The sequence below is a fragment of the Callithrix jacchus genome, chromosome 11 (assembly GCF_049354715.1).
Source record: "Callithrix jacchus isolate 240 chromosome 11, calJac240_pri, whole genome shotgun sequence".
Taxonomy (NCBI): domain Eukaryota; kingdom Metazoa; phylum Chordata; class Mammalia; order Primates; family Cebidae; genus Callithrix; species Callithrix jacchus.
Genome location: NC_133512.1, coordinates 90,761,437 through 90,784,331, shown reverse-complemented (window position 1 = coordinate 90,784,331; position 22,895 = coordinate 90,761,437). Strand labels below are relative to the sequence as shown.

The window sequence follows — 22,895 nt, the reverse complement described above, 5'->3', positions numbered from 1 at the left end:
TGCTGTGGAGGAACACCTGAGGCTGGGTAATTGACGCAGAAAAGAGGTTTATTTGGCTCCCGTTCTGCAGGCTGTACAGGAAGCACAGTGCCAGCAGTGGCTTCTGACAAGGGCCTCAGGAAGCTTCACTCTTGGCAGCAGGTGGAGGGGAGCCCATGTGTGCAGAGTTCTCATGGTGAGAGGGAAGTAAGAATTGGGAGGCATCAGGTTTCTTTACTAAACAGGTCTCACAGGGACGACTAGAGTGAGACTCACCCACTCATCACCATGAGGGTCAGGCCCTATGTGAGGGATCTGCCCCCGTGGCCCAAACACCTCCCACCGGGCCCACCTCCAGCATTGGGATTCAATTTCAACACGCGGCTTGGAGGGCCACATACCCAGACCACAGCAGCCACCTGAGCCTGTCCGCTCCCACAGCTCCCGCAGGTCCCGCACGGCTGGCCTGTTGAGGGGCGGCCTTAAGGGGTCCTGTCTGCCCCCACCTCTGAAGAGCAGCCCGATGAGGCCGGGGCCCTGGCGCTGCATCCCTAGCCCAGTTCTTGGGAGTTTCTTTACGAGACGCCGCTGAGAAGGGCATTTGCCTCGACCGAATGGCCTACCTCTGCCCTCTCCTGTGAAACAGAATCAGAGCTCCAGAGCTGCAGAGCTGAGAGGGGCTTCGGCTGAATCCACCTCTTCATTTTAATGCTGACCAATCTGAGTCCTGGGGCTGGAGACAGACATGCCAGGATGCTCCCCAAACAGGAGGTGACGCTGTGGAGGGGACACTGCACCCTGATCTGCTCTTTGCAGCGCTGGTGGAGGGTAGAGCATGGGCCCTCTCAGCCTCCCCTGGTGGGTCGGATGGATTTCCTTAAAAACTACGGAGAAGCTGAACGTCCAGGATGGAATATCCCCTTTGACAAATGTTATTGGGGTTAGCGCTGGGGGATGACCAGGTGAGATGAATACAGCTTGCTATTTTCAGTGGCTCTTTTCCAAAGAATGAGTGAAAGGTTTCTTGACCACCCTCTTCCTCTGATCCAAGCCACCAGTGGGTGGCTTTTGCTAATACCCAAACTACCCGTGATCAATGGGCAAAATTCGGGCTTCCTCAGAAAGTCCAGGGTGAAGTTGGATGTAGAAACTCATGACCTTCATGGAGCTGAGTCTGTTCCCAGCACTCAGAGTTGAATAAATACTTGTTGACTGAGTGGATAAATTTTTTAATTTTAAGCCTCTGGCTCTCTTAGCTAATCCAGGAGTCTGGGGAAATCAGTCTTTGTGAAGTTTTGATCAAAGACGCCTTAGATCCCTCTGGAACAAGGATGGATAGAAATCATAATGATTTTAAAGGTGGGACACCAGTGCCAGGGAGGGAGGGAAAGTGCCGATTCCCACCTTCAGCAGGCGCCCGACCACTGCCTGCTACTACACAGCTGCGGGAGGCCCAGGCCGGTGAGAGGCGAATCCCTGCCATAAACCGTTCCCAGCCGTGTGCAGGAGAGAGCCACTGCCTGCTCTGTGGGCGGCTGCGGGAGGCCCAGGGGGACAAGAGGCGAATCCCTGCCATAAACCGTTCCCAGCTGTGTGCAGGAGAGAGCCACTGCCTGCTCTGTGGGCAGCTGTGGGAGGCCCAGGGGGACAAGAGGTGAATCCCTGCCATAAACCGTTCCCAGCTGTGTGCAGGAGAGAGCCACTGCCTGCTCTGTGGGCGGCTGTGGGAGGCCCAGGGGAGGAGGCGAATCCCTGCCATAAAACTGTTCCCAGCTGCAGAAAATGTAGACTGAGAAAGGGAAGAACTGTGTCAGGTGGGAAGCCCCTTGGGCAAGTCCGAGAACCTCCGGTCGGTCATAAGCACGGCCCTTTACAGTTAGTTATTTGAGACTGAGTTGCTCTGTTGCCCAGGCTGGAGTGCAGTGGCGCGATCTCAGTTCACTGCAACCTCTGCCTCCCAGGTTCAAGCGATTCTCCTGCCTCAGCCTCCCGAGTAGCTGGGACTACAGGTGCACCACCACCCCCGGCTAATTTTAGTAGTTTTTTTGTGTTTTTAGTAGAGATGGGGTTTCACCATGTTGGTCAGGCTGGTCTCTTAACTCCTGACCCCAAGTGATCCACGCACCTCGGCCTCCCAAAGCTGGGGTTACAGATGTGAGCCACCATGCCGGCCAACCCCTTACATGTATATCACATATTTCTGTGCATGTTATTTCTAATGCAATAGACAGACGTGTCTGTGCTTCTCACAGTGTTATTCACTACGTTTTAATGAACTCCTCTTCTTGTATTAAGGCATGGCACGTGCACACCAGAGGGCTTCCCTCAGGGGAAGGGAAGGGGCGTCTCCCTCCCAGCCCCAGCACTCATACATCTTCCTAGGAATCAGCTGCTGTCACCGGGAACTTGTTTATCCTTCCAGAAGCCACGTGTGTGCACTGACGCAGAACTGCGAACTCACAGGATGGGTGGAACAGAACGCGCTTGTGGCAAGCCTCCCCCTTGCTGTGTGACGGCGGTACTCGCTTGCGGTGAGAGAATCCAGTCCCTGTTGTCTTTACCGGCATGAAAGTTGAGGAATGTGAGTCTCCAGGCCCACAAGCACAGCTTCAGGGCAGTCCCAGTCGTGGTGGAAAGTTTTCAGGCCTTGGGGCACAGTGGCCGGTAGTGTGGCAGTTGGGGAGATGCCTCGATGCCTGGGCTAGGCCGGGGCTGCCGAGAGGAAGACATAGGCCTCCAGCCTGCTGGGCACTCACTCAGGCTCTTGTTTGCCAAGATGGTTCAACCCATCATGTTGGCTTCACTTCTCATGGTCCCTGTCCAGCCTGGGCGCAGGTTTTCGAGGCCAAGCTCCCGCCCCGCCCCCACCCACCCCAACGGGCCGTGTTCCCTCCTCCTCCCCTGCTCACCGCGCTGCCCAACCCCAGCCCTCCCCCTGCTCCCCCTGCGCCTTCCCACCAGCATGGACGCCCCCTTTCCTGGATTCCTGGGGCTTCAGCAGTGCATTTGCCACCTTGGTTTCTAGGACACTTTAGGTGACTTGCTCTCTGAGCTCCGGTTCTGAAGGGCAGGGCTGGTTATTTGCATCTCTGAATACTGACCACAGCGTTTTGTTCCATGAAGGTACTTACGTAATTATTTATTAAAAGAAAAAACTTCTCCACCGTTTGGAAATTGTTTCTCCCGAAAGGAGATCTGTTTTATTGGGCACTGGTCTGAAAGTGGATTTACTTCCCAGAAGCCACAGGAGGGGAGTGGCAGGGAGGCTGTGTCCAGCCATCACCCGCAGTGTGGAGGGACATTTGGCACTTTGGATCACCTTTAACTGGGGTGTCCCGCAGTCACCAGGGCCACACCCTAAAGGATGTGCACTCTGTGGTTTAAAGGAGGTTGAAGGAAACATGGAAAAAACCTCAGACGAGGCAGGTCCCTGTGGACGGATGAGGGGCGCTTGCCATGTCCCTTCTGTTTGATGTAGGGGGTACATGTGTATTTTGGGGACTGGGGAGGGGGACTGAGGCAAACCCACTCCTGGCCAGGCAGGCCTGAAACCCCCCCGTTGGCACCCATTTGAGCACCGGCTCACCGCATACAGCCTGGCACCTATCACCCAGGCTGTGCCAGGGCTAGGGGTGGCACCTGTAAGAGGTGACAGTGTCTGTCTCTGGGCCTTGCCACCCACCCCTCCAGCTTGGACTTTTGTGAATGAAAGCAGAGTGTGAATGGGGCAGGTGTGGACGGGGTCTCCTGGCTCAGGGCTTCTCAGGAGCATCAATCACCTGTGGGCTCATCTCCAGACCCCTCCTCACTCATCTTGCTAAACCTTGTTCCTTCTCATACCCACATGCTCAGGTGATAAATGGGGCGTTAAGGAGTGTTGGCTTGCTGGCCACAGGCTGGGAGGCGGTTTCCCCCTTACCCACTGGCACCGCATCACCCTCGCCCACTCAGCAAACGTAGCTGCATCTCCCTTTGAACCTGGCCTGGTTTTCCATGGCTCCAGAGCGCACCTCATTTATCCTCCCACCCTCAGAGACCTGGCTCCCGGGGGGTGTAAAAGCCAGAGGAGCCAGGCCCCAGCCACTCTGGCAAGCGCCCTCTCGGCCCGGAGATGCCGGCTGCAGCTCCCCGTGCGGCTGTCCCCTCCCGAGCTCCATTCATCTTGCACCGACACCCTCTTTATGCTTTTGGAAAAATGGAGATGCCGGGAGGAGGGAGGCGGGGAGAGTCCCCGCTCAGCAGCGTGTATGGTATTGACTTGCATCTCATCAGCCGTGTCCACACGGGCTGCCGTCTGCATCTGGGAACAGCCTGTGAAATTTGGAAAGCCAAGTGGCCGTTGAAAACCTATCACCTTGGACTCACTAGCCACACAACCCTGGACGGGATGATGAAACGTACCCTCTTCCCAGCACTCAGCCTCGTGGCTGGCTCTCCACAGGGTCCACGAGCTGGAGGGACCTGGATAAAAATGCTTTTCCCATGACAGAGTGCGTGTGGTGGCTGACCCCGGTTTATCCATGAGCAAAGAGATGTGGCCTGCTCCCCCCAAGGAGGTGACCCTGTGGAGGGGACACTGTGCCCTGATCTGCTCTTTGCCAGAGGACAAGGGCTGGAATCACGCCCCTCTAAGGTTGAGGCCTCTGCCAGCGAGGCAGCTGCGTGGAGTGGGGCTTCTAAGCCAGCCACACAGGGGTCGCTGGAGGCTTTGTGCTTTGCTGACCCTGTGACCTGAGCAGCCACCCACCTCTCCGAGCCCCAGCGTCCTCGTCTGTCAAGTGGGGTGACAGTCACTGCCCGACACCAGTGGCAGCCTCTTGTTTGTTAAGCATGGTCATGGGTGCGAAGCGACTTCCTTCTGTGCTGGGGGCACTTATCCTACCCCTTGGGCGCAGATGGGTTCCTGGGAGAAGCACGGGTGAGAGGAGGGGGCCCACCAGGGCTGGTGCGGGCGACAGCTCTGTAGGGACCTCGCCCTGGCTCCTTAGAGCCGTTAGTGTGACCTCCAGATTTACGGCTGAATTCTCTTCTGAGCCTGTCACTGGCTGACCAGCATCTGCCAGGGTAGCTGCTGTTTCGGGGAAGGTGCCGGCTGGCCAGCGAGTCCTCTCACAGATCCATGGCTTGTGGGGTCTGAGCCGTTCTGGGTGGGCATTCCCTTTGTCTCCTGGGTACTGCCTGCTCTTCTGCTTGGGAGAGTCAGGTGGGCTTTCTGGGCCACGGCTTCCTCGCCCCGTCTGTGCCTGCCTCTGTGTGTGTGTGCGTGCGCGTGTGCATGTGTGATTTGTGGGAGTGCAGATGTGTACCTGCGTGCGCATGCAGTCAAGGGGGAATGTGTGGGGCTGGAAATAGTCGCTAAAAGATCTCCCAGACTTAAAATTCTCTTACGATGTCAGATTTTTATTTACGTAAATTTATTTATTTTGAGGCAGGGTTTCACTCACGTCCCCAGGCCGGAGTGTGGCGGCACGCGCTCGGCTCACTGCCCCTCTGCCTGCCGGGCTCCAGCGATTCTCTGGAGCCTCCCGAGTAGCTGGAATTACAGGTGCACGCCACCGTGCCGGCTTATTTTTGTATATTTTGTATAGATGGCATTTCCATGTTGGCCAGGCTGGTCTCCAACTCCAGGGCTCAAGTGATCCGCCCACCTAGCCTCCCAAAATGGAGGGAACCAGAGAGAGCCACCCATCCGGCCTATTATTATTTTAATTTTAAATAAGCAAGTAGTTGAGTGCTTCTGTACCAGGCACTGTTCTAGGAGCAGGGAGCTGTGCCTTTCTGCACCCTCCCACACTTCGGCCTTCTCTCTCCTCTGCCATTGCCTCCTCCCTCCCCTTGTTCTCCCCCCCAGTCCACCTGCCCCCAGCCACCTGCCCATGACCAGCATCCCGGGTTTGGCCCTCCACCAGCGCAGGTGCAAGGCCCACGCCCACACAGCAAATCCTCATGTGATGGTGACCAGAGGCAGCTTGAGCAGGGGCAGCTCGGCTCGTACATACTCCACCCTCTGCGGCTCAGGGCACAAGGGTCAGACCGTGGCTCCATGGCAGGCGCTCTGCTTGTGGGAGGCCACGAGGAGCAGACCGTGGCTCCGTGGCAGGTGCTCTGTTTGTGGGAGGCCAGGCTACGCTCTCAGTCGTCATTTGGATTTCATTTTCCACATTAAAATATTTACACATCAGGCTCTTGGAAGCCAAGGAAAAACTGGTTTAAGTAGAGGAAGGCCTATTTGCCGGGGTGATGGGAATACAGCTCTCAACTGCGAATCCTCCGGGTTTACCTGTCGAGGCCGCACAGCCCTTGCCGTCTGGAGAATTACGGTGTGCACTGTGTTCGCTCAGGGCCTCGTGCACGTGTCTCTGATACTATGTTTCCAGCGCTTCCAGTCTCCGGTGCTGTACGGGCATTTCCACAGGTTTCAGTGGCTTATCAGCTTGTGTGACTTCAGGGTGAGCTGTGGCGTGGGAGACACCTGGCCAGGTCATTCTGCAGTGGGCGGGCGTTAGAGACACGCCTGGAAATGGTCCAGCTCCTTCTGGAAGGATGCCTTTTCTGAACACGTGAGGGGCTTGAGGTTCTTTACAGCAGTGGCTTCTGTTGAGTGAAACGGTCAGAAAACCATTGCTTTCGTGAAGGTTTTAGGTAGTTGCAAGTTACTCCATTTACCATACATACTTTACATGTTTCCGAAGAGTTAAAATACAGAAGAGCCCTTACTTCCAAATATGAAGTGTGTGGGTGCACCGGCTATTTCAAATTCAACGTCACAAATGTGCTTGAGATTCCCAGGCCGGCTCCTAAAAACGCTTAATAGTAGAAAACAATATGGAGAGACAGCAGTAATAAGACAGAACAGGGTACAACACAATGTGATTTTTAGAGTTATTTTGATCCCTGGTGGTCAAACAAAGCATGATCACGGGGGGCCTTGGAAGGGAGCTGATATTCCTGAGGGAAGCGCGGATCCACCCGAGGGATCCCAGACCGAAGCTGCTGCTTCGTTATTGTGTCAGCTGCACTTCGAGATTTGTGGCTTAACTTCGTTTTGTAAAAATTGGACATTAGCTTTATTTTTACGATTTTCAGAAGCAACCAGAGAAGTTTTCAATGTACAAGCAGGGGAAGCAGGGAAACAGAGGAAGGGAGAGAGGCGTCTGCGGAGACCTCCCTGGAGAGCAGAGGCCGTGGAGTGGCTGTCGAGGGCCTGCCCAGGACAGCCCTGTAGGAAGGAAGGGTTTTCTTTCTCGCTGAGCGTTGAGCCAGCTGTTGTGTCTGGGGCAGCTTAGTTCACATGCTGGGCCCTCTCCTGGGCACAGGAAGACTACACTCACTCTTCCACCTTCTCTGGAGTCCGCTGGGGCCTCCTGCTTGCCCTCTGTCCAGGCCTGGCCCCGAAGCATCCCTCCAGCCTCTCAGCCCTCTCTTCCCTCAGCCGCAGGAGCGAAGGCCACATCGCAGAGATGAAACGTTAAAACACGCAGGCAACGTGGCCTGGGTCACCACCTGAAGACGAGTCTCAAGAAGACCCCAATTCTCAGTGGACGTTGCACAAGCAAGCAGGAAACCTCTTCTGTGAGCCCCAGAGGTTCAGGGATTTTTGTCAGTACCACGGCTAGCGTCAGGTGTCCTGACTGATGCCGACATGCAGGGAGCCTCTTGCAGGCCGGAGGAAGTGGTGGAAGAGATGGAGCATCGTGCACTTCCTATAGGTGAGTTAGGACAGCTGGGGCGAGTTCAGCATTAAACACTGGAATGGGAAAAAGGAGAGGAAACCCGGAAGTGTCTACATGGGAGAGCCAGAGTCTGCAGAAGGCTGTTTTTGGAGGGCACGTAGCAGTTGGAGGTGTGCATTTCCAGATTTGCCTTATGTTAAAACGCAGTTTATTTATTAATTCTGTGTACTTATTTAACCCACATGGATTAACTGCCTATTCTGTGTAGCAGACATAGTTAGTTCCAGGGACGTGCTGCTGAGTGAGATAAACACAGTCCTCTGTCTCTAGGAGCAGAAGCCTCTGGAGAGGGAGAAAGGAGGCGACGGTGTGCTGGGGAATCGTGCTGCAGAGAAAGCTCCCTTCCATCATTTTAAGGCCACCTAGGACCTTCAGGGCGTCAGAGTTTTGCCTGTGAGCCTCAGTCTAATATGAAGTGTAAGACGCAGACTGCGGTGTATCATCTGAGCTTTGAGGTCACATGGGATGGTAATCCTGCTTGTTCTGCCACTTACTGCTGGTGAAGGAAAAATTAATCTTTCCATACAGCTTGTTCCCCACATGTGAGACAGAAAGCATGCTTTCTACCTCCCAGAGCAGCCGTGGCCATGAGACCAGGCTATGTGCATAAGGTGCTTGGAAGTCACTCAGAGTCACAGGGACAGAAGAAGGCCTGGAGGTCATACCTGCTTCACTCCCCTCAAGAGAGATGCCTCAGTTCTCCAACTTCTCTTCAATGGCACCTGTAAACAAACGGGTTCTCCTTCCCTCCCTCCCTCCCTCCCTCCCTCTCTTTCTGTCAAGCTCTTTAAATTATGCCACTTCATTTGAGGTTTAACATGGTAAATTTTTTTTTTTAGACAGTCTTGCTTTCGCCCTGTCGCCAGGCTGGAGTGCAGTGGTGGGATCTTGGATCACTGCAACCTCTGCCTCCCGGGTTCAAAAAATTCTTCTGCCCCAGCTTCCTGAGTAGCTGGGACTACAGGCATATGCCACTATGCCCAGCTAATTTTTATATTTTTAGTAGAGGAGGTTTCACCATGTTGGCCAGAACAGTCTCAATCTCTTGACCTTGTGATCCGCCTACCTCGGCCTCCCAAAGTGCTGGGATTACAGGCATGAGCCACCATGCCTGGCCTAACATGGTAAATCTTAGAGACCATCCAACTCCCACACCCTTATATTAATACTGTTAATGTGGCTGGATTCATTTTTGGCCTAGCATCTGCTCCCTCTTGCTGAATGTGCCACGTGCCAGCGGACTCCAGAGAAGGTGGAAGAGTGAATGCGGCCTTCCCGTGCCCAGGTGGGGGGTGGGTGGCCATCATTTGGGTGATTGGTAGTGTTGTCCAGACATTTGTCTTTACTGGATTTCTGTTGAGGGGTGTTGAAGTCCCTGATTCTGATTGTGGAATCGTTTATTTCTCCCTTTAACTCTGGATGTTGCTTCATGTGTGTAGAAGCTGTCACAGGTGGATTCAACTCTGTGACTGTCCGGCCCTTCTGAAGAACCAACCCTTCAGCATGATGAAGCATCCCTCTTTATTTCCAATAATACTCTTTGTCTGAATGTCTATTTCGTCTGATATTACACGGCTTCACTAGCATTCGTATGCTTACTGTTCACATGATATGTTCTTTTCCTTTCAGTCAATGTGTCTTATAAAGTGAATCTCTAAGGACACTAGTCTAATCAGACGAAAAGTAAAGTGACTCTTATAGACAGTATATAGTTGGCTCTTGCTTTAAAAAACTGTCTGACACTCTCTGTCTTTTAATTGGAGTGTTTATTCATATTTAATGTAGTTGTTGATACGATTGGATTCAGTCCTTTTTTTGGGGGTAGGAGACAGAGTCTCCTCCTGCCACCCAGGCTGAGTGCAGTGGATGACCATGGCTCACTGCAGCCTCCACCTCCCACGGTCAAGCCATCCTTCCGTCTCAGCCTCCGGGTAGCTGGGACTACTGGCAGGTGCTGGCGCGCTCAGCTGAGCGTCTTTTGTTACTTGTTTTCTGCTTGTTTCCCCTGTTTTGGTTGCCGTGCCTCCTATCCTGCCTTCATTTGAATTATGTTAATATTTTTAAGAATTCCATAGTAATGGATGCGTTGACTTTTTAGCTGTGCCTCTGCATTTTTTAAAGTGGCTACTCATGGAATTCCAATGTGCATCCTTAACTTTTGACGGTTTTCTTTGATTAATACTGTAAGATTGTAAGTACATTGGTAAACCCCGCAGCAAAATAGACGCACCTGCTTCCTCTTCATTTTTAGTGCTGTAGTTGCCGTGGCTGTTACATCCACACGCTGTGGAAACCTCACAAGAAAACGTTTTACTTTTGCTTTAAACAGTCTTATGTATCTTAAAGAAATTAGGAGGAAAATGAGTCTGTATTCATCCAGCTGTTTACGGTTTCAGGTGTTCTTCATTCTTTCCCGAGGTGCAGGTTTCCATCTGGCCTTGCTTCTCTTCAGCCTCCTCCATTCCTGATCGTTCTGCGTAAATGCGCAGGTCTCACCTCTGCAGCCGGGTTGTAATCCCCCGAGGGCAGATCCTCTAGGAACCAGCCTGCTCACTGTCTAACACAGCCCTGAAAGCTGAGCACACTGACTTTCCCCGAGAGCAGTGGCCAGAGAGAGTTTAATTTACGCTCTGCAGAAATGTGGCAAGTGATTTTTTTTTACTACTAATCAAACAGATTACTTATCAGATGGCATGGGTTAAAAATTACTCAGTCTAAAAATGTCTGCTGAACAAGGGCTTAATTTTAGCAAACAATTCTAAATTGAGTACTTATGAAAAGCAATTTTATGATCCCCAAACCCAAAAGACACCCTCCCTGCTTCAGATAAAAAGGGAAATTGCTTGTGTGAGTAATTATTTCTGGAGCTGACCACTTACTGGTGTGGAAAGTTATTACACACACCCGCTGCTTGTTTCCTGGGGCTGAGGCCGGCCATGGTGGGCTGGGAGGAGGCTCTGGGGCCACTGTGGGGGCTGCCTGGATCGGGGGCAAGGCTGGTGCAGGGAACAGGGTGCCATTAAGGAGCCCCAGGGGTCCTGATGGTACATGGCTGCTTTTAAATTATGAGATTGACGAGAGTCTGTGTGTGTGAGAGAGACAGACAGGCAGGGTTACAGAGAGAGGCGGAGAGGGGGAGCCATGAAATGCCACAGAAAGGTACAGCCAAGCAACAGCTGCCGTGTAGCCCGGCAGAGCCCCTGCTGCTGTTTCCAGAATGGCTGTTTCACAGGCAGCTTTGTGAGTCCTGGGTCGCTGCTCGGGGACGGTGTGGACCTGAGGAGTCTGCTGCAGGATGCCTTCTGGAACCCTCTCCTCAGAGTCCCGCCCATGCCCATTCCTCCTACACCCATGCCCACTCCTCCTGTACCCCATGCCCACTCCTCCTGCACCCCGTGCCCACTTCTGCACCCATGCCCACTCCTCCTGTACCCCATGCCCACTCCTCCTGTACCCCATGCCCACTCCTCCTGCACCCATGCCCACTCCTGCACCCCATGCCCACTCTTCCTGCACCCCATGCCCACTCCTGCACCCATACCCACACCTGCACCCATGCCCACACCTGCACCCATGCCCACTCCTGCACCCATGCCCATTCCTGCACCCATGCCCACTCTACCCCATGCCCACTCCTCCTGTGCCCCATGCCCACTCCTCCTGCACCCATGCCCACACCTCCTGTACCCCATACCCACTCCTCCTGCACCCCATGCCCACTCCTGCACCCATACCCACACCTCCTGCACCCATGCCCACACCTGCACCCATGCCCACTCCTGCACCCATGCCCACACCTCCTGCACCCATGCCCACTTCTCCTGCACCCATGCCCACACCTCCTGCACCCATGCCCACACCTCCTGCACCCATGCCTACACCTCCTGCACCCATGCCCATACCTCCTGCACCCCATGCCCACTCCTCCCGCACCCATGCCCACACCTCCTGCACCCCATGCCCACTCCTGCACCCCATGCCCACTCCTCCTGCACCCATGCCCACTCTTCCTGCACCCATGCCCACATCTCCTGCACCCATGCCCACACCTGCACCCATGCCCACTCCTCCTGCACCCCACAGCCGCTCCTGCACCCCACATGCCCACTCCTGCACCCCCCATGCCCACTCCTTCTGTGCCCCTCATGCCCACTCCTCCTGCAGCCCAGGTTCATACCTCCTGCACCCAGGCCCAACCTCCTGCACCCAGGCCCAGACCTCCTGCACCCCATGCCCACTCCACCTGCACCCAGGCCCACACCTCCTGCACCCAGGCCCATGCCTCCTGCACCCCCTGCTTGCACTGTGCTGTCCTCCCTGGAAGGTGGGAAACCCAAGGTGGGGTGCCTACCAGCCCAGTCTGGCACAGAGATGGAGCGAACTAGAGCCTGGCGAGAGCTGTGCACTGTTTGCAGGGGTTCCTGGGTGCCACTCTGTTAAAGCTGGGGTTGGCTGGTCACAGGGGCAACCCCTCTGTTTCTTCCCACCAAGGCACGACCTGTCCGTGGGCAGCAGCTTCCATCAGTAGAGTATGGCACGAGGGACATCTTGAGATTTCCACGCCTGGAGTTGAGGGCACTGGCGGCTTTGCCTCCTTCAGTTGGGAATGGCCACAAGTAAAGCCAGGTGTACTCTGCAGAGAACATGAGTTGGGTTGGGGGACACACGGTGGGGAGGGAGAGAAGGAGAGAGGGGAGAGAAAGAGCAGGGAGAGGGAGAAAGACGGGGAGAGAGTGGGGAGAGCGATGAGACAGAGGGAGGGACGGTGCGGCATGTGGTGAGCAGGGTGTTTTCTTCTGATGAAGGCTGGTGGAAAAGCAAGATAGTTCTGGGCTCCTCATGTTTCTCTTCACTACTTTTTACATTTGAATCAAAGGTGTTGGACATAAGTGGGCGATAACCTGGTCTTTTTCCCATTGGTGAGATTGTGAAACAGCAAAGTTAGCATTCAACTTCGAACTTGTCCCCCAAAGCTGAAAAGTGCTCCCCAGATGGGACTGGTAAAGACAAGAGTCTAAATACAGGCAAATGAGCTACAGTTCTTAAAAGTCATTTTGTCTGACTGTGCTTTACCCCTGATGCTTCTGCAGAGATTATAATTGTGACATAATCTGGTCTGTATTTCTCTGCCTTTTAGTATTAAATTCATATTTTTATAAATGTTTGTTGACTACAAAAGGAGATGATATTCGTCACATCGGTTGTTGGAAAGTGGATGGTCGGATGCCTGCAGCGTCAGAAGGAAGGCCCCGTCTGATCTGCGTGGGCCGAAGCGGGGATGTCGGCTGAGGGGGGACGTCGGATGCAGATGACATGTGGCAGCCACACTTGTGCCGGGCTGTGGGCGACGCTGCTTGGGGAGGAGTTTGGTTTTCTGATGAGGACGTCCCAAAGCAGACTCGGGCTAAACTCCAAGGCATATCCGAGCTTGCAGAGAGGCTGGATCTGTGCTGCCCTCCTGCCTGTGAGCTCGCCCTCAGCACCCCGTGAACGTCCCTCCCCTGCCTGTGAAGGTCCCTCTCTTCCTGCTCTGCTCTCTTTTGACCTTTCTTTCCTTTTGTCCTCGAATAAAGGCCTGTGTCTCGTGGAGGTGGGAACCACTACCTGTTGGGAGGCCAGGACTGGCCGACAATGAAAAGACGACTGTTTTCCGAACTCACTCAGAGGCTTGTGGATCCGACCTTTACTTCCAGATCAGAGAAAATGATTTTGATTTCATGTTTTTGTTACAACGACATTTGAAGGTATGACCTTTACAGCGACATTTGTCTCTCACTCAAACGCTTTTTGCCCCCTTAGGTTTTGTGCTGAAGTCAAAGTGGATCAGGTGGTGCGGACGGCTTCTGCCTGAGTGCACCCGCGGAGAACGTCATTCCCGTCCTCTCCTCCCTTCACGCTGTTTCTGAGGGGTTCGGATGTGTTGAAGACCCCTCTCCAACTTTCCAGGGAGCTGGGAGCACAAGAGGCAATTTTATTTTATTTTTTTGAGGCAGAGTCTCACCCTATCGTCCAGGCTGGCGTCGAGTGCAGTGGTGCGATCTTGGCTCACTTCATCCTCTACCTCCGGGTTCAAGTGATTCTCCTGCCTCAGCCTCCTGATTAGCTGAAATTTATTTAACTCAGCTAATTATTATACTTGTAGTTGAGACGGGGTTTCACCATGTTGGCCAGGCTGATCTCAAACTTCTGACCTCAGGTGAACCGCCCGCCTCTGCCTCCCAAAGTGCTCAGATTACAAGGATGGTTTTCGTTTCCTGCCCCAGCCGGGCCAGCTCCCAGTCCAGTGGGCTCGGCTGAGTGGGGTCTCCTCCCACAGCTGCCCTGTGCTTTGGGGTCTGCCTTCCTGACCTTGGGTTTCAGATGATTTGGATCTGTGACATCGGAGTCCTGCAGCCCTGGGTTCTCTGTGGCAGCTGCGAGCGGGGCGGCTTTAGCGATGAACACCACAAGTGGAGCACCGTGGCCTCCCTGGGGTGGCCCAGAGGGCAGCCCGTCTAGTGAGGGAAGAGGGGCAGGTGCATGGGGAGGTTGTCACACCCCAATCCTGAGATGGACCTAACCAAGCTGCCCCAAAGCAGACACTGCCTGCAGACAGGCGGCCGCCACAGCTGACTTTATCTCCCAGCTCTGGGGGTTCAAGGCCCACGGTCCTGGTACGACCGGTTTGGTTTCTGGTGGGGGCCCATCTGCGCCGTCACGTGCAAGAGAGAGTTCTGGTGTCTCTTCTGATAAGGGCACTGATCCCACCCTTGCGACCTCATCTAACCCTAATGACTCCCTTAGAGGCCACGTCGGTGACCCTGGGGGCCAGGACTCCCACAGATGGACTCGGGGACACAAACATTCGCTCCTTGAGACATGCAGACAAACAGGAGAAAATGAATTCCCATAGAAATCAGGATGGAAGCCATGCAGAGGACCCTCAGGGCAAAGGAAGGTGGGGGCTGTGGCCTCTCTATGCCCAGAGAGCAGCCAGGGGGCATCAGTGGAGGGGAGGTCACCATGGAGGATGGGAGCCTGCTGGGTGGTAACTGGGGGTTTGTCACCATGTCACATCTTAGGCAACCACCTATAATAATCACAAGCTTCAGCATGTTTAACAAGCTTTTATTTCAATACAAGGCAATCAACTCAAAAGGACAGAGTTAGAAATGGGACATATAGACAGTTGTATTAGTTTTATGTGCAGAGCAGGATCTGCTTGCTTCCTTCTGGTGCTGACCGGCACTGTTTAAAAGAATCTACGGAATCCTAACAGCAACGGACGCTGACGCTGCTGGGCACACAAGACCCTCTCGGCCAGCGTCACCTCAAGGCACTTCCCCGCCTGCCGACAGTGGTTTGGAGACTGGGGGCTGTGGCACTGTGGGTGGCTCCAGGGCCTGGGATCCCGTGAGGGCTCCTGAGCAGATGCACCACCCTCAGTGTGGGGAGGACGAGGGAGTGGATGCCCACCCAAGGGGGTGACGGAAAGGGCTTCCTAAGTCCACTAGAGCTCTGAGGCCCCCCGGCATCTCCCTCCCCCAGGGCGGCATGTGCCCCCATGTGCCACCCGCCCCGCCCTGCTCTGTGGTCTCTGCTTGGCCTGCTCTGGGTGCCTCCAGCTCCGCCATACCCTGCACAAGTCTCTGCCTCAGTCTGCTGCACCCAACAACTCTGAGGTTTTCAGGAGGCGAAGGGGTGGAAGAAGTGACTCTCGAGCTCCTGGAGCTGTGTGGGGAAGGGTCCTTGGGGGCCCTGGAGTGGAGAGACACACCCGAGGTTTTCCAGCCACCCAGTGGGGAGGCGCGGTGGCTGGATTTGGAGATGCCTGCAGAGGTGGCCGCAGGAGGCTGGGTTCTCCCTTGTATTTCTAGACTAGAGGCAGTGGCAGAGGTTGGTGTGGGATGGGAGGGGAGAGCAGCCAGGACGTAGAAACGTTCCAAACCTGTGAGAAGCTCCCGTTTCCAGACCCTTAAGTATCCTTAGTCTGTAAGAAACAACACTCCAGCCAGAAGACCCTCTCAGGTTTATTCTCAGAAATCAACCTGTTCTTGACTGTGGAGCTGCTTGCGTCTTTCTTTCCTCTTTCCGTGACTCTTACAGAGAGCAGCCGAGACAACTCCACAGGCTCCAGCCGGTGTCGCTGTGGGGTGGTGTTGCAGAATATTCAGGAGACTGGAGAGACCAATGGGTGAAACAGGAGGGTTTTATGAAAGTGGCCACTGGCTCATCAGATTAGCATCCTATGGCTGAGCGAAGGAGAGAGAAAATGGGTACTTTCTATACCTCCAGGATGACGCAGCAGCTAACAGGTTTGCAGAAGCCAGAACAGCGAGCAGCTAATTCATTTGTAACATATCTTGTGATGTACGTTATATTTGAAAAATAGCATTTTGAGAAATGCATTGTCCATCCTTTGGGTGTTCTTTTGCCCTGTGACCTCGCAGATGGTCAGCAAGAGAAACAGGAGTCTTGAAATGCCTGGGAGCTTTGCTGAGAATGTGGGGAGAATAGGTGAGGTAGGTTTTTCAGGGAGTTAGTTAATTTTAAACAGTCAGGGGCTAGGTTTTATATTAAGCAACACACGACAGCAAAATTTACTTTATCATATAGCAACTACAAATGATAGGGCTTTATTTTTACTATTATTGCTATTATTTAATGCCCTTCTTCAGTGGGAGGAAGAGAGGATCTGGGATGACGCCACGTGCTTTCCGTGGCTGCCTGGGTGGGTGCGGCGGCCACCTGGGAGGGCTGTCTGAGCACGTGGCAGGAGGCAGCATCAGCCTCATGAGATCTGGGGTGTGCACGGGATGTCCAGAAGCCATCGGAGATGTGTGTCTGGGCGGGGTGCTGATGGGGAGGGTGGGCTTCTGTGGCGATTAGGGCAGGGGAATGAGGCCGTGTAGGGGTGTGAGGCCTAAGGGTTGCAGCAGATACCTGGGTCCACATCGGGACAGCATTGCTGGCTAATGCCAATCCCACCTGGCTTGGGGACAGGCTTGAATGTGAGGTCTGTCCTGGGGAAAGAGTAACTTCTTTTTTTAGTTATACTTTTACATTCTGGGGTACATGTGCAGAACGTGCAGGTGTGTTACATAGCTATACACGTGCCGTGGTGGTTGGCTGCACCCATCACCCTGTCATCTACATTAGGTATTTCTCCTAATGCTATGTCTCCCCTACCTCCCACCCCCTGCTGTCCCTCCCCAGCCCCCAACCCCCAACAGGCCCCAGTGTGTGATGTTCCCCTCCCTGTGTCCATGTGTTCTCATTGTTCAGCACCTACTTATGAGTGAGAACATGAGGTATATCGTTTTCTGTTCTTGTGTTAGTTTGCTGAGAATAATGGTTTCCAGCCTCATCCATGTCCCTGCAAAAGACATGAACTCATCCTTTTTTATGGCTGCATAGTATTCCATAGTATATATGTCCCACATTTTCTTTATTCAGTCTACCATTGATGGGCATTTGGGTTGGTTCCAGGTCTTTGCTATTGTGAACAGTGTCACAATAAACACACGTGTGCATGTGTCTATAGTAGAATGATTTCTAATCCTTTGTGTATGTACCCGTCATGGGATTGCTGGGTCTCAGTAGTCACTGACAAGTCCAGTGGCTTCCCGAGCCATGCTCTTGGTGTTACTCCTGGTTTCTGTCTCATTCACAGTAGGATTTGGAGTAGTTTACAAAGGTTAACAAAGTCTGGGGAGCCAGGGAAGCGGGAATTAAGAAAAAACCCACAGGACAGAGTGGAGTGTGTGGTGACGTCAGCGGCCACATGGACGCCTCCGATTGTGCTGGGAGTACTGCTGTGGGCTGAAGGTGAGTCCATCTCCTGAAACCGCTGGTCCCAATCCTCATGGCACCTGTTTTTAACTCGGATTTCCAGCTCCGTTCACAGAGACCTGGACGCAGTGGGCCTGGGCTGGGCCCTGGAACCTGGGTTTCCAGCAAGTGATGTGAGTTTCAGGAATGAAGCCAGCCACATCCTGAGCTGCAGGTGGGGCAGGTGTCTCTGACCCCAGGGTCCTGCCAGTCTGGGATGCCTGGCTCCTGCTGCAGGCCTGGGTATTGGAGAGTGGGCAGGCAGAGGCGGGGGCCTCAAAGCCAGGGAGGCAGGGGCTCCTGACAAGGGCCTGGCTCTCCCACGCCAGCCTCGGGCGCCTGAGCTTCCTCACCCACTCGGGGGCTTCGCCTGCATCCTGGAAATTTTCCTGGAAGGTGACTGGGTCTGGGGAGCTGCTGATGTGGAGGAGGCAGACCCAGGAGACTGGGTGGCCCAGGCTCTGTGGGTTGTGCCCTCTCTGTGGGGCCTGGCTGGTGTTTGGCCCCAGGCAGGCGGTGTGGAGGCAGGGTGGCTGCTTGGGTCTCCTTGGGAAAACGTGATGGTCAGCCACTGCCTGGGGCAGGGATTGTGGCTGGTCACAGCCACTTTCTCACTCCTCTAGCATCTCTGAGCCCAGCCCTGCCAGGCGCCAGCACCTGACGTTCCAGAGGACCAAGGCTTCCACCCTGGGTGTGGCCCTGCTCACGGTGCCTGCCCTAACAGGGAACCAAGTGCTGGCCCCTGAGCCCTGGAGCCACCTCTGAGTGGAGCCTGGTGTTGCCTCGGGGTCTGGGCAGGGGGTGCCCAGAAGCTTTGGGGTAGGATGAGGCCTCTTGGACAATCAGAACGGGGCTGGTTCTGGGAACCAGATCTGGGGACATATCCCCTGGAGAGGGCGGAGGCCTCCCCAGCCCCTTACAGCTGGCAGGGCTCCAGCATCCCCAAGCCAGGGGGAGCCTGGAGTCTGCCCTGCTGTCTCCCTGGCTGAATTCTCTGTTGACACAAAGATGACACCTCCTTGGGAGTTGCTAAGGACTTTGAACAGAGGAGAGCCCCGCAACCTCCCAGCACCAGGCACTGTGCAGCTGAGCCCAACACCCAGAAGCTGCTGTCATCTGGGTCCCTGGGACACTGCTGTGGGCTGGTTCACCCACTCCAGCCCTTGCCACTCAGAGCTGCAAGGTGGCTTCACCACTTTCTTATGGGCAGTCTCCGCCTTCCAGATTCTGAGAGACCGCTGGTGCCTCCCTTCACCCTCCCCAGCTGCTGTCGCCCAGAGCCTCATCTCTGGGACTTCACTACCCTGCCACTCCTCCCACTGACACACACGTGTACACAGATGCACATGCATGCACGCACACATGCATACAGACACATACATGCACACACGGATACGAACACAATGTACACACATGGACACACATGAACATACACACAGACGAATACACAGACATGCACACACACCTGCCCTGCACACACAGATATGTGCACATGGACACACATGAACACACATGCACACAGACACATGAACACATGCACACATGCACTCATGCACACAGGCACAGATGTATGCATGCACACACGCATACATGCACACACAAACACGAACACATACAGACACCTACATGCACACGGAAACACATGAACAGACATGCACACATGAAAAGACATGCATACATATACATACACACACACGAACACACATACATGCACACATGAACACGCACACACATGAACACAGATGCAGACAATGCCCACACATGAACATGCACCCATATGAACACACATGCACACATGAACACGCACACACATGAACACAGATGCAGACAATGCCCACACATGAACATGCACCCATATGAACACACATACATGCACACATGAACACGCACACACATGAACACAGATGCAGACAGTGCCCACACATGAACATGCACCCATATGAACACACATGAACACAGACACATGCACAATGCATACACACATGAACATATAAATGCACCCATATGAACACATACATGCACACACATGAACACATGCACATACATGCATACACGAACACATGCACGTACATGCACGCAGATGCCTACACACATGCATACAGACACATGAACACACATGCACACATGCATACATGCACACATGCACATAAGTCACGAACACATGCACACAGATTTATACATGCACACACATGCACTCACATGCACAGAGGCACATAGAAGCATTTATGTGTATACATGCACACCCATGCATGCAAACATACATACATGCCACCACATGCACACATATACATGCACACACATGTGCATAGATGCACAGACTCGTGGACACAGATGCACACATGTGCACACAGACATGCACACACACACACTACAGCATGTGCACCCTGCCCACCCTAAGCCTGGTCTGCTGTCCCTGCTGTGCCCACTTTTCCTTGGTCCCTGAAACCGCTCTCCCCAGGACCCCTCCCTGCCTGGACACAGAGCAGGGTCCTGTGAAGTCAGGCTCTGAAGGAGTGGGGTCTCTCAGCCCCTCTGGAAGCCTGTCTCCAGGACCTGCCCTCCCCAGCGGAGCATTTGGGGCCAGCAGCCCTCAGCCCTGCAGTGTCCAGACCTGGTCCTGGGGAGCTGGGGAGGCGGGTCAGGACCCGCATGTTTGATTGGGACCCATTTGACAGGAGACTCTGGGCATCATCCCTAAATTAAATCTTGATTTCAGAATTTTGGAGTTTACCAAAATGGACTTATTTCTCAGTATTTCCAAAGGTTCGATTGTGCTTTAAAATAAACAATACACATCTGAACTTATTAAAATAAGTTTACATGAACATTCCAAAGCCTCCCACCCCAGGTGTGAGGGTGGAGACATTACTGGCTGGGACTCCATGGCCCCGGGGCCTCTGTGACGCCCAGGCTCCTCTGCCGGATGGCGTGACACTCTGCAGCGGTGAACATGCCTGGACCCTCACCGGGGCGGGGTTCTGCTCAAGGGCACTGTGTGGGCCGGGGGCCGGGTCTCGCTGGCCTGGGGCCCGTTCATGGCAATGGCTGCCACCATCTGAAAACCGGATACTATCTCTAGTCAACTGCTCTGTTTCTTTCTGTGTTCTGTTTATTTTCTGAGAACTAGAAGAGACTAGTCATCTGCTCCGGCCTAGTCTTGGTGAAGTCTGAAATCCCACTATCAGCACTCACTTCCTTTGATCAAAGACGGTTCTGTTTAGATTCTTCCTGAAAATCACCATCGGCCCTGGGATGGCTGCTCCAGGATCCTGAGGTGGGGGATGTGAGAGGTCCCTGCCTCTTGTTTGGGGCAGTGGGTCGGGCTGTGCAGAGGCCACAGGCTGAGGTCATGGTTCACAGTTCTGACCCATCCCCTGTCACCTAAGACAGCCAGCTGCCTTCCAGCCATCCTTTTCTGGGGTGGTATCAGGAGCCCGACCTCAGCTCTTGTATCAGTTCCTGTTACCCTGGGGCTTTCTGCCTCCAGAGCTGGGGGTCAACGCCTGGTCCCCAGGGAGAGGCCTGGCTGGACCACGAGCTGGGCCTCGAATCTGCAGGAACTGGCTGGTCTTATTACGCCCAGATTTATTTTTTGGATTCCTGTGAGAAGGACAAGAAAATAAGTGTGTGTGAGGCAGGTGGGCGGTGGGAGAAGTCGCCTGTGCAGTGGGTGAGAACACAGGAGCTTCCTCCTCGGGGAGGGGGCCAGGTGTTTCCAGGTGAGGCAGGTGGGCGGTGGGAGAAGTCGCCTGTGCAGTGTGTGAGAACACGGGAGATTCCTCCTCGGGGAGGGGGCCAGGTGCTTCCAGGTGAGGCAGGTGGGCGGTGGGAGAAGTCGCCTGTGCAGTGGGTGAGAACACGAGAGATTCCTCCTTGGGGAGGGGGCCAGGTGCTTCCAGGTGAGGCAGGTGGGCGGTGGGAGAAGTCGCCTGTGCAGTGGGTGAGAACACGGGAGTTCCCTCCTTGGGGAGGGGCCCAGGTGTTTCCAGGTGAGGCAGGTGGGGGGAGGGAGAAGTTGGCTGTGCAGTGGGTGAGAATAAGGGAGTTCCTTCCTTGGGGAGGGGCCCAGGCACTTCCAGGAGGAAACAGCGCATTGGGCTGTCTCCAAGTCATCCCTGGGGCAACACAGGTCAGAAGGTGGGTGCAGCTGCTCCAGGCTGGTGGCTGCCTCGGGTCGACTGCTCCTGCTGCCTGGAGCTCTGTTCCCCTCCCTACGCCGGGGCTGCACTGAGGCCCCCAGCCCCCTGAGCTGAATCAGTGGCCGGCGAGCTCTTCTGGCTGCTGTCTTCGCTCTCAGTTTCTTTTTTCTGTTTCTTTTTGTTTGTTTTCAGACAAGGTCTTGCTCTGTTGCCCATACTGAGGTGCAGTGTGGAGACCCTGGCTCACTGCAGCCTTGCTGAGCTAGGGTGATCCTCCACCTCAGCCTCCTGAGTGGCTGGGACTGCAAGCACCTGCTGCCAGGCTGGCCTTGAACTCCTGGCCTGAAGCAATCTTCCCATCTCCTCTCCCAAAGTGCTGGGGCTACAGGTGTGAGTCGCCACGTCTGGCCTTGATTGATGTCTTAATTGGGCAACCTGGGTCAACAGAAAGAGTATTATCTACTGGGGGCTTCCTCAGAGACCCCAACAGCCATGGGGGGGGAGGAAGAGAAGGAGAGGGAAGGAGAGAGAGGGAGGGGCCAGTGAGGGGAAGAGCGGGAGGGGAGCAGGTAGAATATCTGAAGGGTCTGCTCTGCTAAGACAACAGTGAGTTGAAGTTTTTCTCCCACACACACGTGGCTGGAGCTACTGCCCCTTCCTGCCTTGGGCGGAGGTGGGCCTGGTCCTGCAGGTGTGGGAGGCACTGGTGAGGGGGCACCTGGTGAGGGTTCGGTGGAGCTAGCGTTGGGGGCTCCTGCAGGCTCAGTCTCATGTCTGTGTCCGTGTCCGTGATGCCGTGTGGCAGTCTCGGGCCCAGGAGGCGCAGCACAGCAGCCGCATCTCTGTGGAGCTGGCAGGTCAGGGCTGTCGGCCAGACGACCCTCGGGCAGACATGGCTCGATGGTGGGGACATCGTTAGCGCGTTGACACCATACTGAGGCCGGGCTTGGCTCTTGCCCCAAACAGAACAGCTTGCTCCGACCTTCCCAGTGACCCTGAGCTCCTGGTCTCTTACTCCCCCACTCCACAGGGCAGAGGCTGGTGTGGGGCGGCGCATCAATGAGTGTGGGGAGAGCCTCGAGGTGTGGGCCGGGCCACAGGCCACGGCGTGGGTCTGCATGGTGGCGCTCCTCTCCTGGCTGAGTGTGGCGAGGGCTGGCGGGAGCCAGGGGCGGAGGGCGGTGCCTCCCTCCCCAAGAGCCATTCCCAGCCCTCAGAGACGGTGACTCATCTC

At 54.7% G+C, this 22,895-nt stretch overlaps 1 protein-coding gene across 19 annotated transcripts in view; it reads left to right on the top strand.

The window, feature by feature from the left end:
* Window positions 1-22,895, top strand: part of LOC118143820 (uncharacterized) — a 112,519-nt gene that overhangs the window by 64,113 nt on the left and 25,511 nt on the right. For 9 of the 19 annotated variants that reach the window (XR_013524106.1, XM_078343330.1, XM_078343323.1 and 6 more), the window contains 3 exons: window positions 71-941; window positions 2,402-2,510; window positions 13,286-22,049. Coding sequence is in view for 1 of the 19 variants with exons in the window: in XM_078343336.1 (XP_078199462.1) it covers window positions 2,402-2,421 (20 nt within the window). In the remaining 18 variants the exon portion in view is untranslated. Of the gene's footprint in view, window positions 1-70; window positions 942-2,401; window positions 3,310-3,342; window positions 12,367-13,285; window positions 22,050-22,895 lie in introns of those variants that run through there. The other 10 variants (XM_078343332.1, XM_078343326.1, XR_013524109.1 and 7 more) reach the window with 8 other exon arrangements.